The sequence below is a fragment of the Oreochromis aureus genome, linkage group 6 (genome assembly GCF_013358895.1).
Source record: "Oreochromis aureus strain Israel breed Guangdong linkage group 6, ZZ_aureus, whole genome shotgun sequence".
In the NCBI taxonomy this organism is placed as follows: domain Eukaryota; kingdom Metazoa; phylum Chordata; class Actinopteri; order Cichliformes; family Cichlidae; genus Oreochromis; species Oreochromis aureus.
The window spans coordinates 24,899,125-24,918,577 of NC_052947.1; the positions used below are offsets into that span (position 1 = coordinate 24,899,125).

Consider the following 19,453-nt stretch of genomic DNA (forward strand, 5'->3'; position numbering starts at 1 on the left):
CTATGGATCTTGTACTCAGAGCTTGTTGTTGTGTATATATATATGTACTCAGGCAGAACAAGCTCTGAGTACATATATATATATATATATATATATATATATATATATATATATATATATATATATATATATATATATATATATATATATATATATATAACGGCAATGCTCAGTGGCTAGTGGATCTGAGGGCAGACCACAGCAACCTCCCTGAACAGGGTCCAGTAACCATCACGGTGGCAGACATCCAAGAAAGGGTCTCCAGTATGAAGAGTTGGACAGCACCAGGGCCCGACATGGTTCACGCCTACTGGCTGAAGAAGCTGACTGCACTCCACGAGCGTCTGGCAGCACAAATGAACCAGCTGCTAGTTAACGAGAGACACCCGGAATGGCTAACTGAAGGTCGGACGGTCCTGATCCCCAAGGACCCCAAGAAGGGACCGGTCCCATCCAACTACCGACCAATAACCTGCCTCAGTACTACATGGAAGCTCCTGTCAGGCATCATATCGGCTAAGATGAACGGGCACATGGGTCAATACATGAGCGGGGCACAGAAAGGATTGGCAAGAATACCAGAGGCGCAAAACACCAGCTACTGGTAGACAGAACAGTCAGCCGAGACTGCAAGACCAGACTGACCAACCTGTGCACAGCCTGGATTGATTACAAGAAGGCCTATGACTCAATGCCCCACAGCTGGATACTGGAATGCCTAGAATTGTACAAGATCAACAGGACCCTAAGAGCCTTCATCAGGAACTCAATGGGGATGTGGCGTTCAACACTAGAGGCCAACTCCAAGCCCATAGCACAAGTCACCATCAAGTGCGGGATCTACCAAGGAGATGCTCTGTCCCCACTGCTGTTCTGCATAGGCCTGAACCCCTCAGTGAGATCATTAACAAGACTGGCTACGGATACCGACTACGAAACGGAGCGGTTGTCAGCCACCTCCTGTACATGGATGACATCAAGCTGTATGCCAAGAGTGAACGAGACATCGATTCACTGATCCACACTACCAGGTTATACAGCAATGACATCGGGATGTCATTCGGGCTGGAGAAGTGTAGTCGGATGGTAACAAAGCGAGGAAAGGTAGTCAGAACTGAGGGGATCGAACTACCAGAAGGCAACATTGCAGACATAGAGGACAGTTACAAGTACCTGGGGATCCCGCAGGCGAATAGGAACCATGAAGAGGCCGCTAGAAAAGCTGCAACCACCAAGTACCTGCAGAGGGTCAGGCAAGTCCTGAGGAGTCAGCTGAACGGTAAGAACAAGATCCGGGCTATCAACACCCACGCCCTGCCTGTGATCAGGTACCCTGCTGGGGTAATAGGCTGGCCAAAGGAGGAGATAGAAGCCACTGACATAAAGACAAGAAAGCTCCTTACCATGCATGGAGGGTTTCACCCCAAGTCCAGCACCCTGAGGCTGTACGCTAAGCGGAAGGAAGGGGCCGAGGACTGGTGAGTGTCAGCACCACAGTCCAGGATGAGACAACGAACATCCAAGAATACATTGGGAAGATGGCCCCAACTGACCGAGTGCTCAGTGAATACCTCAGGCAGCAGAAACCCAAGAAAGAGGAGGGAGACGAGGAACCATCATGGAAGGACAGGCCCCTGCACGGTATGTACCACCGGCAGATAGAGGAGGTGGCTGATATCCAGAAATCCTACCAGTGGCTGGACAAAGCTGGACTGAAAGACAGCACAGAGGCACTAATCATGGCAGCACAAGAACAAGCTCTGAGTACAAGATCCATAGAGGCTGGGGTCTATCACACCAGGCAAGACCCCAGGTGCAGGCTGTGTAAAGATGCCCTGAGACAATCCAGCACATAACAGCAGGATGCAAGATGCTAGCAGGCAAGGCATACATGGAACGCCATAACCAAGTGGCCGGCATAGTGTACAGGAACATCTGTGCGAGTATAACCTGGAAGTCCCGAGGTCAAAATGGGAGACGCCCCCAAGGGTGATGGAGAATGACCGAGCTAAGATCCTGTGGGACTTCCAGATACAGACGGACAAAATGGTGGTGGCTAACCAACCGGACATAGTGGTGGTAGACAAACAGGAGAAGACGGCCGTAGTGATCGATGTAGCGGTTCGAATGACAGCAACATCAGGAAGAAGGAACACGAGAAGCTGGAGAAATACCAAGGGCTCAGAGAAGAGCTCGAGAGGATGTGGAGGGTGAAGGTAACGGTGGTCCCCGTGGTAATCGGAGCACTAGGTGCGGTGACTCCCAAGCTAGGCGAGTGGCTCCAGCAGATCCCGGGAACAACATCGGAGATCTCTGTCCAGAAGAGCGCAGTCCTGGGAACAGCTAAGATACTGCGCAGGACCCTCAAGCTCCCAGGCCTCTGGTAGAGGACCCGAGCTTGAAGGATAAACCGCCCGCAGGGGCGTGCTGGGTGTGTATATATATTAGTGCTAAACAATTATGGTTCAGATAAATGAGGAGATGGTACCAGGTGACAGATGTATGCTGTGGTGCACATATGATTTTTTTGTTTTAACTGATGTGCAAAAGAAAGAAAAATCTTTCCTTTACCTACAGTAGTTAATATTTATGTTACATGTAACTTTTGCTATCAATTGCGGGAGTATGTCTCATAGACATTTTCTGCAATATGTGGATGTGATTAATACTTAGGGGACACAGTCATAGTATAAGAGATACTGTATAAGGCTCATGGGATTTACATTAACTGTACTTTAATCCTAGTTTTGTGGAAATTATTTTCTACCCTTGTGTCATATATGCATTTATCAGCCTCTTCATTACTGGGTTACTGGGCTGGACCATTCAGAACTTCTTTAATTCTTCATCTCAACAAGGTGCAGGAAATATCCATCCGAGATTTTGATGTCATCAAACAGTTTCTTCAGATTTGTCGGCTGCTCTGTTGGATTGAGAGCCATGCTTTCATTGTTGGTGTTCAACAACGATACCACGTTCAAAGCCACTTACATCTTTCTTGCTCGTTCTGATATTCAATTTGAACTTCAGGAGGTCGTTTTGAGCATGTCTTCATGGCCCCAATGTAAACATAGCTGTTTAGGTATTTGTGTTAACAAGTGCTTAAACAGGTGTACCTAATGTGGCTCATAACTTGACAAATATCTGTTAGTTACACCCATGATGAGAGTTTTTAAAGACTTTAGGACATAATGTGTGTTTTTACTCAGGTTGCTGTATGTTCCAGAACATTTCACATTGAAACGAGCACGTCTAATCCCCACCTGAGACAAGAGGGCACAAGCAAGGACAATGACAATTTTATTTATATACCACGCTTCATTACATGCAAAGTCAGAGTGCTTACACATAAAATAAAGGTATAAAAATCTGTGTATGTTCACGTTGCCTTAAGGCAGAGATCTTGTGTAACTCAAGATCAGTCAAGTTTTGACCTTGATTTGAACGTGCGCATCCTGTTTTCCGAGAAATTATGCTGTGCTTCACACAAAACTTTAAAAACATCAGTGCAAAATGTGTGAAGGGATAAAAAAGGAAAATTCATGCCACATTAAATTGATAACACGACAGAAAATTTGGTAATTGCGTGTCTTTAATAAGTAATTATATCAGTGTGGTTAGATTAATCATAAACTCCTGCTGGTAACAGTCTGTATAATGAGATATTACAAGAATTGTTATGCTAATTCACATTTCATTACCACACTAATAGTAACTAATAGTAACAGTTTTCCGCCTTTAAGAAACGAGTCCTGCAGATTGCATGATGTGTAAAACTCTAACCAGTCTCATTTGTCTGCTCCCCCTCTCCTTCCTTTTCTCCACTTTTCCTTTTCTCTCTTGCCTTCTCTTTCTCACCAGAAGGATCTACCTCTGCCCCGAAAAAGTAGTGGGTAAGTTTTCCTCTGAATTTCTCCTACACACATATATGTTGTTGTTTTTTTAGTAGTATCTGTAGTGCATGTGTGACATCATCAGAATAATTCCTGGAGAGTTTCTTTGTAATGTTGGTTGTATGGCTGTGTGTGATGTAAGTTTTTTTCTTGCCTTATGGAATATCTGGAATTTTGTGAGATCCTGATGGGAAAAGTAAGATAATTATCTGTGATGTATTAAGGAAATCAAAGAGCATTTAATGTGCTTTGCCAAAATACGCTGCTTTTTTGCAATTCCTTGTATATTGTATGGGCACAGTTGTCTGAGTTGAATGGCATACTGTTGAAAAATGAAGAAGGAATCATATTTTTTAAAGACTTGGAACCTTTTCAGGTTTTATTACAAGAAGTCATGGTCAAATAATGTCATTGTGTAGTGGGAATCTCATCTACCAACTGCAGCATGTTTCAGCTTTGCAGGAGCTTTTTCACTCATGGAGCTTCTCTGCTGGTCCAATCTGTTGCACCACTGAGCTGTGCAATGAAAGTTCAGCAGCAGGAGCGCCGTGCTGTGACCTCAATGCCCCGTGTGGATGAGAGGGGTCGGAGGGTTGAGAAAAGAGAGCAGAGGAGTCTAAGACTTAAGCTGTCAAATGTTTAGTTACTTACCTTGGGGTGGGAGAACTGCTTGTTTATTGAATTGCCGATATAATACCAATACCAATATAATATCTGCTGTTGCAAACTTACAGTTGGTGTGTCACCAAAATAACCAAAAAACATGCGTGACGATACCATAGCTGGTGTGGCTATCCTAAAACTGTGAGCGTTCAAGTGTAACAATCGGTAAAAACTGTGTCATCTCCCCGTCACCCAAGCATGATTAGTCACTCTGCTACACCTGTGCCCCTTATACGTTTCACCTGCCACGCTGTGCTACACTGCCACCCGTGGTGAACCCAGTGCAGACAAACACAAACATAGCAAGAAGCCCTTACAGTTGGTTAAGTAAGGCATCAGACAGTGAAGAGCACCCTGACATAGTTAATGAAGCTCTTAAACACGACTGAAAGAAGGACTCACAAAAATCACCTTACACATACGGTAAAGATAAAGGCCGTGCTGAGATTTATTCTCAGAGAAAAATTCAGAGCAACAGAATGTCTCTTACCATTTTCTCTTCACAGTCTCAGTCTGGGTGCTCCGGCTGGCTGATTCGTCTCTTAGTGAACGGAGCACAGAAAGGGAGAGAGAGCTGTCTGCAGAGGGAGAGCAAGACCTTAACTGCAAAGCAGAACGTGTCCATAGATTCTGCACAAAGTGCTTTATTGTAGGTTGGCAACAATGAGGTGAAAAGAAAAGAGTCACGTACCTAAGCTGAGGTACGCATATATCCTTTGCTAGTAATGGCTTTGACACCCATTAAACTTCAGAGCTTGTCTAATTCTTTGTGACAAAGATTCAACAAGGTGCTGGAAACAATCCTCAGAGATTTTGGTCCATCTTGACATGATAGCATCACACATTTGCTGCACATTTGTTGGTTACGCATCCATGACGGGAATCTCCCATTCCACCACATCCCAAAGGGGCTCTATTGGGCCATTTGAGTACAGAGAGCTCATTGTCATGTTCAAGAAACCAGTTTGACATGATTTGAGCTTTGCGACTTGATGTGGTATCCTGCTGGAAGACGCCATCAGAAGATGAGCAACAATTTTCTGGTAGCATCTTAAGCGATGCTCAGTTGGTATTTCTGGTTGATTGTGGTTATTTGAGTTACTGTTGGCTTCTTATCAGCTCGAAGCAGTCCGGCCATTATCCCCAGACATCTGACATGAGCAAGGCATTTTCACTCAGACAACTGCCACTCACTGGATATTTTTCTTTGCTCTATAAATTCCAGACATGGTTGTGTTGGAAAATCCCTTTAAATCAAATGAAATACTCCAACCAGCCGGTCTGGCATCAAAAACCATGTCATGGTCAGAGTCACTTAAATAGCCTTTTTTCCCCATTCTGATGTTTGAATTTCAGCAGGTTGACTGAGTTCCTGCCATGTGATTCGCTGATTCTACATTTGCATTAACAAGCAGTTGAACAGGTGTACCTAATGAAGTGACCATGAGTGTATATTGACACACTCATAAGAATAAAATGCTTATCCAATTAATATTTATGCACACCGCTTAATATTTCAGAATTAAATTTACGCCCACTTGTATTTTATTTTAAGGTTTTGTTTTAGTTTAAGTTTGGTTTGTCTTGACCGGCTCCTGGCTGCAGATGAAGAAGAAAAACCACGAAGCAGATATTTTTAGAATCAGCATGACTCATACTTCCCTGGGTATGTCCGATGCCCATTGTGAAAAAAAAAATTGCAAGAAAGAAACAGCTTATAAATAATAGAAAATAAGAGTCTCTGCATAATTTTAAGTTGCCTGACACTCATTGTGTTTTAAGTTTAAATAACATTTATATTGCAAACACAAAAAATGTTGGTTGAGTTGGCTGCAGTGTATGACTCATTTTGTACATGACTTCATCAAGATCATAACTTGAAAAGTATAAGAAAAAGACCCACTAACGCTTTGCTGTAGTTGTGCCTTTGAATGAAATGATTAATGGGAGTTCCTTCATAATGTCCCACGTTAAAGCTATGGAGTCCAGAGTCAGCTTCACAGAAATATGACTGACTTCTCATACTGAAAGGGAAATTGATGCTCTCTGCTTAAGTTAGGTGCTTTCTGTGCAGTTTAGGAGTGAATGGGATAGAATGAAGTTTGGAGGTTGGACAGAACCAATTAAAATGGCTTGAGGTGTGGCACAAACGTGTGAAACCCCTTCACATTTGACGGCTATGTTGGTTAAAATATGAAATGTATGTATGTATGTATGTATAAAAGAAGCTTAAACGACGTGCGAGTCTCTGTCCATGGTGCTGAAACCAAGTTCCCCACTCTTCCTTTGCCCCTTAGTGCTGGTTTATCACTGATTCTTTTGTCCTTGGAATGCAACATAAGAATAGAACTAAACGAGTATTTTTATTTTTAAATCTAGATTTATCATTACTGGAAGCCAATATAATAAAAACTTTGCTGTTCTTAAAATCAGAAGCATTGTTTTATTCCTCCCATCCGTCTTAATTGCTCTTTACTTTTTGGCTGTGTCCTCTCTTTTGCTGCTGCTCCTGCTGTTAAAAGCCTTCCACAAAATCAGGGAGAATTTGGAAATTTGCCTTCTGCTCAACATGCAGCCGGCAAATACCTTTAAACCATGAGGACAGTGTAATTTTCCTCTATATGCTTACTCTTTGCTGTCATTGCTTCAAGTGTTGAAATCCTTGAAAATTTTCTGAAATTGATGTAGCCATGCCTCCCTCCCTCCCCTGCTTATTTTCAGCTCGCCCACTTTTGCTGTGCATGAGTTGAATGTGAATCGCCTAGCTCGCTCACATGTCAGTTCATCATGTAAACTGTTATTGTTGTACTGCCTGTCCTGGACGTTTAGGGGGTTATAAATATGAAGCATGGTGTTAATTCTCCCTATAGAGCTCAGTTTAAAAAAAAAAAAATTATTAACTTCATTTTTTTTATTGCGTGTACTTCTCTGTTTAGTATTCTGTATACATCTTACTCTGGGCAGAGGTACTGTCTTCTAGCAGTAGTCTGACACTGTTAGCTTATACATGCCTGGGGTAGTTAATGTGCATCTGTATCCACGTTTATTGTAGTTTCCTGTTAGAGTCGGTTTGGCCACGCGTGTTTGTGTGTGTGCTCTTATGTGAATCATGTATGTGTGTCTCCAGCGGCTGTCATTGGGTGTGTTTTGTCCGTGACCTTTGACCTGTGTGGAAGGGTGGCAGATGTCACAGCATGACATGAAGGTGACGCTGGAGAGCTGGAGGCTCACAGCTGGTGCTGCTTTTGGGTTTTCTTTACATGCGTCGTCGTGTTGGGCAGTGGGTGTAATGACTGACAGTTTATGCAGAAAATAAATTGAAGGACAGGCGGGTCACCAACAAGAAAACACAGAAACACGGAAACACCCACCTTGTCTTCTATATGATATCATGCCACCCATCCCTCTCTCTGTGACCCCCCGCTGCGTTTCAATGATATCACCGCCCTCCTCCCACTTCCTCCCCTTCTCTCCTTCTCTTCTCTCCCATGTATATTTTATCCACCCAGACTCCCACATTAGAGACGGCATCCATTATTGAATTACTCCCCTCAGCACTACTGTGCAACTGTCACCCCACGTCAGCTTTAACATTTGGTGGATTTGTTTCAAAGGGAGGGAGGGAGGGCGTACACATATGCACACACACACAGAAATGACATCTCTCGTGGTTGGGCATTGCAGAGCAGCTCCTGTGATATCTAGGACAAAGAGACAAGTACCAGAGCTCATCCAATCTGGCATTTCATATTTTAGAAAAAAAAACAGAACTGTGTCAGTGTGTTTCTATATGCATGCATTAAAGTATAAGGCTGACATATAGCTGTGGTCAGAAGTTTACACACTGTCATCATGGGCATGAATATCATGGGGATTTAGGGCTTTTAATGATTTCTTTGAGCTGTTCTTTTTACAAGGTGGAATGACTGAGCAGCATACATCTTTAATGACTTAAAAAGTAAGAACTGGGTGCACAAGCTTATTTTTTATTTTCTTATATTTGGTTAAATTTCCCTTAGCAAGTTACATCTTCTCGTTCTTTCGGTCACTACCCACAGCTCGTGGCCATAGGTGAGGGTAGGGACGTAGATCGACCGGTAAATTGAGAGCTTCGCTTTTACACTCAGCTCCCTCTTCACCACGACGGACCGGTGCAGCGTCCGCATCACTGCAGCCGCAGCACCAATCCGTCTGTCGATCTCCGGCTCCCTTCTCCCATCACTCGCGAACAAGACCCCGAGATACTTGAACTCCTCCACTTGGGGCAGGAACTCATCCCCGACCCGGAGTGGGCACTCCACCCTTTTCCGGCTGAGAACCATGGCCTCAGATTTGGAGGTGCTGATCCTCATTCCCACTGCTTCACACTCGGCTGCGAACCGTTCCAGTGCGAGCTGGAGGCCTTCACCTGATGAAGCCAACAGAACCACATCATCCGCAAAAGCAGAGATGAGATTCTGAGGCCACAAGCGAAAGCCCTCCGCCACTTGGCTGCGCCTAGAAATCCTGTCCATAAAAATTATGAACAGAACCGGTGACAAAGGGCAGCCCTGGCGGAGCCCATCACCCACCGGGAACGAGTCCGACTTATTGCCGGCAATGCGAACCAAATTCTTGCAACGGTTGTATAGGGATCGAATGGCCCGTAGCAATGGGCCAGACACCCCATACTCCCCCAACACCTCCCACAGGACACCCCGAGGGACACGGTCGAATGCCTTCTCCAAGTCCACAAAACACATGTAGACTGGTTGGGCAAACTCCCATGCACCCTCGAGTATCCTTGAGAGGATAAAGAGCTGGTCCAGTGTTCCGCGACCAGGACGAAAACCGCATTGTTCCTCCTGTATCCGAGGTTCGACTAGCGGACGAACTCTCCTTTCCAGCACCCTGGCATAGACTTTCCCAGGGAGGCTGAGGAGTGTGATCCCCCTGTAGTTGGAACACACCCTCCGGTCTCCCTTCTTAAAGATGGGGACCACCACCCCGGTCTGCCAGTCCAGGGGTACTGCCCCTGATCTCCACGCAACATTGTAGAGGCGTGTCAACCAGGACAGCCCTACAACGTCCAGAGCCTTCAGGAACTCGGGGCGGACCTCATCAACACCAGGGGCTCTGCCACCAAGGAGTTGTTTAACTGCCTCAGTGACCTCGCCCCGAAATTGGCGGGTCATTCCCTCATCCCCAGACTCTGCTTCCCCTCGGAAGACGTGTCAGTGGGATTAAGGAGGTCCTCGAAGTATTCCTTCCACCGCCTGACAATTTTCTCAGTCGACGTCAGCAGCGCTCCGCCAGCACTATACACAGTGCAGGTAGAGCACCGCTTTCCCCTCCTGAGACGCCTGACGGTTTGCCAGAATCTCTTCGAGGCAGTCCGAAAGTCTTTTTCCATGGCCTCTCCGAATTCCTCCCACACCCGAGTTTTTGCTTCAGCCACTGCCCGAGCCGCATTCCGCTTGGCCTGTCGATACCTGTCGGCTGCTTCCGGAGTCCCACAGGCTAACCAAGCCCGATAGGACTCCTTCTTCAGACTGGTGGCTCCCTTCACCTCTGGTGTCCACCATTTGGTTCGGGGGTTACCACCACGGCAGGCACCAACCACCTTGCGGCCGCAGCTCACTGCAGCAGCAGCCGGCAATGGAGATGCTGAACATGGTCCATTCGGACTCAATGTCCCCAGTCTCCCTCGGAATGCTGTTGAAGCTCTGCCGAGGTGTGCGTTGAAGATCTCACAGACTGGGGCCTCTGCTAGACGTTCCCAGCACACCCTCACTACACGTTTAGGTGCACCGGGTCTGTCCAGCGTCCTCCCCGCCACCTGATCCAACTCACCACCAGCTGGTGATCAGTTGACAGCTCAGCCCCTCTCTTTACCCAGTGTCCAGAACATATGGTCGCAGGTCTGGTGATACGATTACAAAATCGATCATCGACCTGCGGCCTAGAGCATCCTGGTGCCACGTGCACTTATGGACACTCTATATGTTCGAACAAGGTGTTCGTTATGGCCAAACTGTGATTTGCACAGAAGTCCAATAACAAAACACCACTGGATTCAGATCAGGGAGGCCGTTCCTCCCAATCACGCCTCCAGGTCTCACTGTTGTTACCCACGTGAGCATTGAAGTCTCCCAGCAGGACAACAGAGTCTCCAGATGGGGCACCTTCCAGCACCCCCCAGGGACTCTAAGAAGGCTGGGTACTCTGAACTGCCACTCGGCGCATAAGCGCAGATGACAGTCAGGACCCGTTCCCCGACCCTAAGGCGCAGGGAACAAACCCTCTCATCCACCGGGAAAAACCCCAACGTACCGGCAGCAAGCCGAGGGGATATTAGAATACCCGCCCCAGCCTGCCGCCTCTCACCAGGGGCAACTCCAGACTGAGACAGAGTCCAGCCCCTCTCCAGGAGACTGGTTCCAGAGCCCAAGCCATGCGTAGAGGTGAGCCCGACTATATCTAGCCGGTACCTCTCAACCTCACGCACTAACTCGGGCTTCTCTGCTTAGGCTGCTGCCCCCGCGACCCGGCCTCGGATAAAGCGGATGAAGATGGATGGATGGATGGAAGTTACATCTTGATCAGATGCTTTTGGTAACCATCAAAAACTTCTACCGTTCTATGGTTGGACATTTGACTGCTTTTCCTATCAGAATTGGTAGAGTTCATTTAAATTTGTTTGGTTTGCTAGGAAAGACTCAAGTTTTAACCATAGTCCACAAAATTTTAGAGGAGGTCAACGCTTTGGAAAGATCATTCCAAAAGTTCTTTTGATCATTGTCCTGCTGGAACCCCCGAATATGTCCAAGTTTCAGCCTGTTAGATGTTGAATTTGGAGGTAGTCCTTCTTCATTATTCCATCCACTTTGGTAGTGATACAGTTCATGGCAGGCTTGAGCCTTGCCGGTCCCTGGGTTGGTCCTGAACATCCTCACCAATCTCGTCCCAACTGACGGTGACAGTTTAGGTCCTCTTCCAGACCTCGAAAAAGTGGTGACACACTAAATAACTTGTACCATCAATTCAATCAGTGCTGTCAAAAAGCATTTTTATGCTGGCAAAGAGAAACTACCAACTCTACTCAATCATGATCGATAACTATACAGACTTTGACCTTGATAAGACACTGTAAAACATTTAGCACCACTTACTAAAGGATTTAAGTGAGTGTATGGATACATTTGAGCCTGTATGTTTACTTTTGAATCCGTGTGGATTACAGAAAATCCAAGATAAATTCAAACTTGTGCACAAAGTAAAGGTATATGCTGTACAATCATTCCAACCTGAAAAACAAACAGTTCAAAGAAATCATTAAAAGCTCAAAATTACTATTACATTTCTGCCCACGATGAGTGTATTTAAACTTATGATCACAACTGTTGTTTTTCAGTAATTTCTCACTTCCCCATCTGCATCTGCAGATAAGTACTAATTTACAGCAGTAGAACCATGCATGTGGGCGTAACTAAAATAGAAAAAAAGCAATATACCTACCAATAACTGGCTTAAAGAAATATTTTTAAGGGATGAGTTTGCATATATTTTCTGATTATCCCAATAAACCTAACAGAAGATCTAAGGCCAAGCATTCATCCTACTGTTAAATAAGTATTGTAGTGTAGCAAAACCCCTGGTAGGTCCTCTGTGCTATAGAGCTCCCGTTTTGCCTAAATGCTATTAGAGCACATCAGGGCCATACCATTGCATTGCACATGAACACCAGTAATTATTTTGAGTGTTTATCATCTGCCTCTGCAAAGCAAGAAAGTACTTAGTGTTTTATTAAAAACCCAGAGTATTGGTGTCAAAATTTTCTGAATAAATGCACATGTGTATTGTAGGCAGTAAGCAATGATGGCTCCTAGAATATCTAATATTACATTACTGCAAACCTGGCCTAGTTTAGTTGTAGTAACAGAGCTTCAGAGGCCATTTTTGATTGACTGAATTAATGAAGCATCACCTTGATGATCTATGAGCAGACTGGGAGACAACACATTTGTGGTTAGGGTCAGGCAATGAAAGCAAGTAATAACAATTACGAAAATATTGTGATTTTTTTAATAAACATTAAGATAAAAAAAAAATTGCTTCATAATTTACTGTCAGCTATCTAACCAGCCTGAATGTTACTATAAAAAGCTTAATAATTCTTGTGTTAATGCAAGTACATTTTGCACTACAAGGCTTGATAATATTATCAAAAAAGAAACATGTTAATAGTTGTTGCTTTATCATGAAACCTACAGACATTAATACCATCCATCCATTTGGATCCTATCCCAGCTATCATAGTTGTATACATGGCATATGTTGGTAGTCTATCACAGGGTTAACACATAGAAACAGACAGTCATTCACTACGGCCAACTAACCTAACATGCATGTCTTTGGACTGTAGGAGGAAGCCAGAGTGAACTTGAGAGAACATGAAAACTCCACACAGTCAGCCAGTGGATTCAAACTCAGGACCTTCTTGCTGTGAGGCAACAAAGCTAACCACTGCATCACTCTGCTGCCCTTGACGATAATACAACATAATGATAATATAATATTTAAAGCAAACTATGGCAAACACAGACGGCAGTTGATGTTGGCGTCAGTACATGGGGCAGAAAAGAGAGAAAGAAAAATATAACATCATTGTCCTTGAATGGTCTGTTTTTTTTAAATGATGTCATTCCCTGTCTGGTGGTGCTCATGTGTAAGCTGCAGCATACACAAAAACACACAAAATAACACATGAAAATCACATTGCAGTGTCCCTCCTCTCTTTCTTTCTCTCTCTCTCTGTGTCTCTCTTGTCATTCACATTAGTCTCCAGTTCACTGCCCCCCTCATCTCTCCACCTCTGATTGGCTTTCACTCTGTTATTCTTGCACTCTCACTTGCGTTCCCCCCACATGCTGTTTCTTTCTTTCTCTCATTCATACTGCATATACCCCTTCCCTTTATCTGTTCTCCTCCTCCCTTTTCTCTCTCTCTCTCACTCTCTTTGGTGCCCCCCCTCCCCCTTTTGCTCTGTCGCTGTACACTTCCTGGCTTGGCACGATACCCTTGAAAACAGCTCCACAATCCTCTCTCCTTCCGAGAGGGATGCTCGGCAGCCTGTTCCCCCTGTCTCCTCTCTCTCCCCGTCTCTCCTTTTCTTTCCCCAACTTAAATTCTCATTTTCTTCATCTGTAACACAGATGACATTTCCAAATCCCTCTTCTCTCCCTTGCACACACTCCTGTAGGCATGCTCACGTGTACAGACATCAAAGAGAGACTGTGTGTGTGTGTTTTTAACTGGCCAGAGGAAGCTGACATGCCAGCGTGGAGCGTAATCGCTGCTTCTTGACTGAGCACGAGCCTGTGTGTGTGTGAGAGAGTTTATTTCGGTGTGTGTACGTGTGGAGGCTCAGCTGCTCTCATGTTCATCTGCCAACACAGCCTCTGCCGCTACCAACATGTTTCGACGCACAAAAAGGTAAACGCCAGCAATCTGTCAACGTGCAGTCTTTGTGACCGGTGTGGTGCCCTGCTGTTGTTAGTATGTGTTGATTCATCGGAGGAGGTTGTTGTGTTTTTCCATGATGTTTCCGTTGTCCCTGCCAACTGTCATGCTGCCTCACAGTTGTCTCCCTGTCTCCATTTAGCTTCAGCAATATGGTGTGTGTACTTGTGTGTTTGTTTTTTGGCATACATATGTGTGCGTATAATGTGCTTCTGTGCACACAGCATGTTTTTATATGTGACAGGTATATGGCAGGAGGGTTTTTATAAATGCATCATTTGTTTGCTTATACACTCCTTATGTGTGCTCATCTCTATTTTACAATACAGTCCAGCATAAAACTTGTTATTTGTATTTATACACATGTTAGGCTTTATTTTAGAGTTGCACATGCTTTAGATTATGGGTTGTGAGTTGGGCTCTGTCTGGCACACTCACTCTGGAAGGTATGTGTGTGCTTGTTTAGTAGCCTGCGTGTCGGAGATAGCTTTATGAAGTGAAAGCATTTCCAGTGTCCAGGGAGTGCTTGTGTAGCAGAGAGCCAGCAGTGGGCAGTGCTAGAGTGCTGTCTGCCTGGCAAAGCTCCTGCCTTCCTCTTCACTTCTCTCCCTCTCCTCCACCTTCTCTCTTTCCTTTATTCTCTGTCCCCAGCATCCCCCATCTATCTTTTTTCATTGTGTCTTTTTTCCTCCCCCATTATCCCCTCCTCACCGGTCTCCACTGTGATTAATTGTCCCCATCTCATGTAATCTCAGGGGCATTAGTCGGACTCTTCACTGTCCCTCTCCATGTGCTGTATGTGAACAGGAGTAAAGCCTCCCTCACTCAAACCACCCCCACCACCACCACATTTACTGTATGTGCCTTAGAGAAAATGTGTTTATTTGGGAGACTGTATATGTCTGTTTGAATTCCCTGCATGATCTTAACTCTTGTCTATATTTACACAGATGACTGTAAAATAGCAATACAGATCCACCACAGTATTAATTTACATCAATATGAATCCAGTGATCCTGTGCTCTTTTTTGGCTTTTTTTTTTCTTGGCGATTAGTCATTCATGAAAGTTGTTGTTGATGAATTTTCTGACCATTCGAGTTGTTATGTTTGTTGGCTATGTGGCACTGACCTGGCGCTGTCTGCAGCACTAAATATGGAAAGCTGTCAAGTACTGTTGGCTTCAGATGTCTGGTTAGATTCATAATCGTGTTTTCTTATTCTTTGCTAAGATGCAAACAAATAATTTGCCAGTTCTTAAGTTAAATTTCAACAGAGATCTTGTGGAAAACGTGTTTATTAAACATAATTTTGCTTTAGGGTTTTTACAGTACTGTATTTTCAAATCCAATGCCAATATCCAAGAAAATACTGAAAAGGGGGGAAAAAACAAAAGGCATTTTTAAAATATAAGAGTTAGAACAATGGTGTTCTGTGCAAATGTATTCAGCTCCAGCCCTGTTTGTTTCCTGTGCTTCTGGTGACTTGGCACCACATTTTCATTAGTGATCGCATAGAGTTAAGGCAGAGTGCCACTTTTTCTGTGTACTTGTTGGTGAACTTTTACCAGCTTCAGTCTGGCTACAATCTCATTATTGATTAGAATAAAATTAATTTTTAGACTAAATTTTTTTTTTAAATCAAAAGAAAGAATGACTAGATTGAAAGCTATTATTTCAAAGTGACTTGAACTGGTAAACTCAAATTCTCTAGTTATCCTACAGCTATTTGGCTTTGCATGTCACAAAAAGCAATCCTATGATGCTGACATTGTGGGCAGGGAGGGGATCACTGTAAGAGTCCAACTTCACCAAGCCAGAAGTGAAATAGATTTACGTAAAACTGTAAATAGCTTGAAAGTGCTGTAAAATGCTGTGTTTTGTAAAAGAAGGTTTTGGTTATGCTAATCAGTGCACGTGGATAAGACATTGTCCAGAACAGCGTACTAGCCACATTTGTTTTTAAAAAATGCATTTCATTCCTTCTTTGTAATGACTTGATCTATATTTTTCACTTTGTAAGACACATATGACTTAACCTCTATTCTAGATCGAAACAACATCAACATCTGTCCATTTACACTTCAGTTTTTGCCACTTTTGAGCAGAGACATGATGTCTAGGTTTCAGTGATGTTCGCTGGCTGAACCCTGGTGAACATTCTGTCTATTAACATTACAGATGGTCAGGACTGATAATATTTACTGCCTAGCCCCAACAGTGACATTTTTTTATTATTAGCCATAGCTGTTAGCCGCTACCTTAATGATAACTTAGCATACCGCTAATGTGGGTCATTGCTACTAGTTAAACAGATAACGTTAGCGTGTGCAACAGCCAGGTTAATATTTATGATGACTGTTCTCTAGAGATTCCCCACAAAAGCCACAGTGCTGTTCTTTAAGACGTAGGTTTGTTGTGCTGCTGTTCAGCTGCTAGTGATGGGAGGGGCTGTCTGTCTGCCTGTCTACAGTGCTGCTGTTTGTCACTGTTGGTATCAATCCTGTTACAAAAAGGAATATAATTCAATGGTAATCAATTAATACCCGCGCATCAATTTTTTTGACCACTCTGCTCAATGTATGTGCTGCCTATGATATTTACATGTTAAAAAAATAAAGCATTATCATATTTTCATAATTTTAATAACAAAGGTATCATAAGTTCTGGTGACATCCCTGTTATACATACTGATTTTGTAAAAGTGTTGAGACTCAATTATTGTGTCAGCACGAGCACTGAAAAATGTTCACCCGTCCCAGGTTCTGTGTTATAAATATCATCCCTGCTTCCTCTCTTAATCTGCGTTTTTTAATTATCTTTCTTTCTCTTTATTTTGTGTGTGGGGTTTCTTGGCCGACTGTGGCAATTAAGAGAGATAATGCTTTGTGTCCACTCCAAACAGATTGAGCTAGAGGAAGACAGTAAAAGTGTGTGAGTAAGAGAGAGAACAGGAGGCACGAGACAGCAGCAGGAAGAAGGAGAGTGGGGTGGGAAGAAAGGCAGAGCCTGAAGTAGAGTCTCAGTGTACGTTTAAGTGCAGCCCATGACAATAGAGTCTGAGTACTTGTCTGCTTCATTCTGTCTTACTTGATTTCACCATCTAAAGGTAAACTCTGGAGGTTTGTTGCTCTGGATTTTGAGATCCTGAAAGAAAGGCAGGGAAACGAGAGGAGAATTAAAAGATTCAAATGGCTTTCTTGCCAGAGACCTTACCTCTCTCTCAAACAGTATGTTTATATATATATATATATATATATATATATATATATATATATATATATATATATATATATATATATATATATATTCATTTTGCACTCATACATCATGCAGAGTACCAATGAACCCACTCATGATCAGGTCAACTCGTGACGTTTCATCCCACTCACATGCAGGTGTTAATGTTTATTTTTCAACGCAAAGGAAAGACTGTGACTCAGAAGGAGTGATCATTAGTATTTAGGTTTCCTGTTAGCTGAATCTTCCTCTTTTCTAACTGGTCACCAAACTGCAGACTTTATTATATGCTATTCTAATCGAACTTCATTAAATACGGTATATACTACTTCCATTGTACCAATCTGATATGTGCAGATGTTGTTGTGGTCTCTGCAACAAGAAACTCTCAGCTTCAGTAGAGCATACATTATGTTGATGGACCTGATACCCAGACATAAGTAGGTTCCACAATTATCTGCTTGAGCACATACTCAGTGGTGTTATGGCTTTTAGATGCTACAAAATAATGGTCCTTTTTCAGATATTTTTGTCAGCATGGTGTTCATGTATGAGGTTAAAAACAGGAACATGCTTATCTGCACTTTGCAGCAGCAGATGCATAAAGCCTGGGTCTGTCATTTGGTGTTTGAGCAGCTTTATTGCTCTGCTGTTTTTTATTGAAAGAGCTGTGCAGAGAAAGGTAGTAAAGAAAATGTTCAGCATCGAACATGGATTCTCTTCTCCGTGCTGTATGCCTGTTGTTTGTACCATGACAGCACCATCTGTTACTGGCTGGTGTTCAGGCTAGCCTGGACCAAAACACACAGACTGTTTTTGGTTCATCTCTGATATTGCGATGACATTATAACACAACTTATCATATAGAGCCCTGAGCTGGATGACAACCTGGCAAACCTGAACTGCATGATATCAAACCTGAATCTTCTGATAAGACATTTTTGGATAAAGATACATTTTCTTAAGTTCATCTTTATTATTCAGCACAAGGAAAGCTTTGAAATTAACTGAGCAGCTAGTGTCCGTTATTTTATTCAGTATAAATTTCTTACATGCAGAGTTATTGAAAAGTGTAATTAGAGTTGACGAAGAACACTGAGCATTTTGATCTTGCAAACAGAAAATATTTGTGTCAAATTAGTTGAACACAAAACAAGTTGATGTCTATTTATGTCAATGTACTGAGATTTCAGACACATATTAGAGTCGCTTACTCCATGAGGTATGTGAAATAAGGTTTAAAGTGGATGATGTTTTCAGTAAATATGAACAGATATGGCGCACTAGTGCAAAAGTCTGTCTTGTTTTGTCAGAGTGATATTGTTTTTGTGTTTGTTTATCATTCACACCTATAAAACATATGTTGCAATGTTTGTTACCTCAATCATATATCGCAACCTTAGTTAAATAATTAGTTAAATGTGTTAAAGGTAACATGATCAGATTGTATTTTCATATAAAATGTTACTTCTGTAAGCATCTTTTGATGACTGCAGCAGTACTTCACTTACGAACTTAACATAACGCCCTCATATTGTACCCAACAGTAGGACTAAGGTGATTGCTTGATTATTCGAATTTTGTCTTAATAATCATAAGATTGTGGGTGGGTTTTATGAATGTGAGAAAGAGAAGTTGTCTCTGCTCTTGACTCTCTTGTGATTAAAAAACTAAATATGTTTGGAAAGATGTGATTGCAGTATGCATGATTTAGTGTATTTATAAAAAAAACAACAACTTTAAAACAGAGCCCAACAGACAAAGGATTTTAAGTAATAAAAATGTGAATTATTATATTTTGACAATCAGCCTATCACATGGCAGACAACACAACATGGTTGAGACGACCTGCTGAAGTTTAAACTGAGCCTCAGAATCGGGGTGAAAGGTAGTTTAAGTGACTTTCAACATTGTATGGTTGTTGTCAGATGATCTGGTCTGAGTATTTCAGAAACTGCTGATCTACTGGGACTTTCCCACAGAACCGTCTCTAGAGTTTACAGAAAGGGTCTAAAAAAGGAGATAATATCCAGTGACCTGCAGTTCTCCAGGTGAAAATGTCTTTTTGAGGCCAGAGGTCAAAGGAGAATGATCAGATTGCTTCAAGCTACTAAGAAGGTTGCAGTACCAAGCATCTCTCAAAACATCTCTGAAGTAGA

General features: G+C 43.1%; 1 protein-coding gene across 2 annotated transcripts in view; it reads left to right on the forward strand.

The window, feature by feature from the left end:
• Positions 1 to 19,453, forward strand: part of mast1a (microtubule associated serine/threonine kinase 1a) — an 85,158-nt gene that overhangs the window by 14,538 nt on the left and 51,167 nt on the right. Inside the window, exon 2 of one of the 2 annotated variants that reach the window (XM_031741166.2) lies at positions 3,862 to 3,893. In XM_031741166.2, coding sequence (XP_031597026.1) covers positions 3,862 to 3,893 — 32 coding nt within the window. The remainder of the gene's footprint in view (positions 1 to 3,861; positions 3,894 to 19,453) is intronic. The other variant, XM_039613481.1, reaches the window with a different exon arrangement.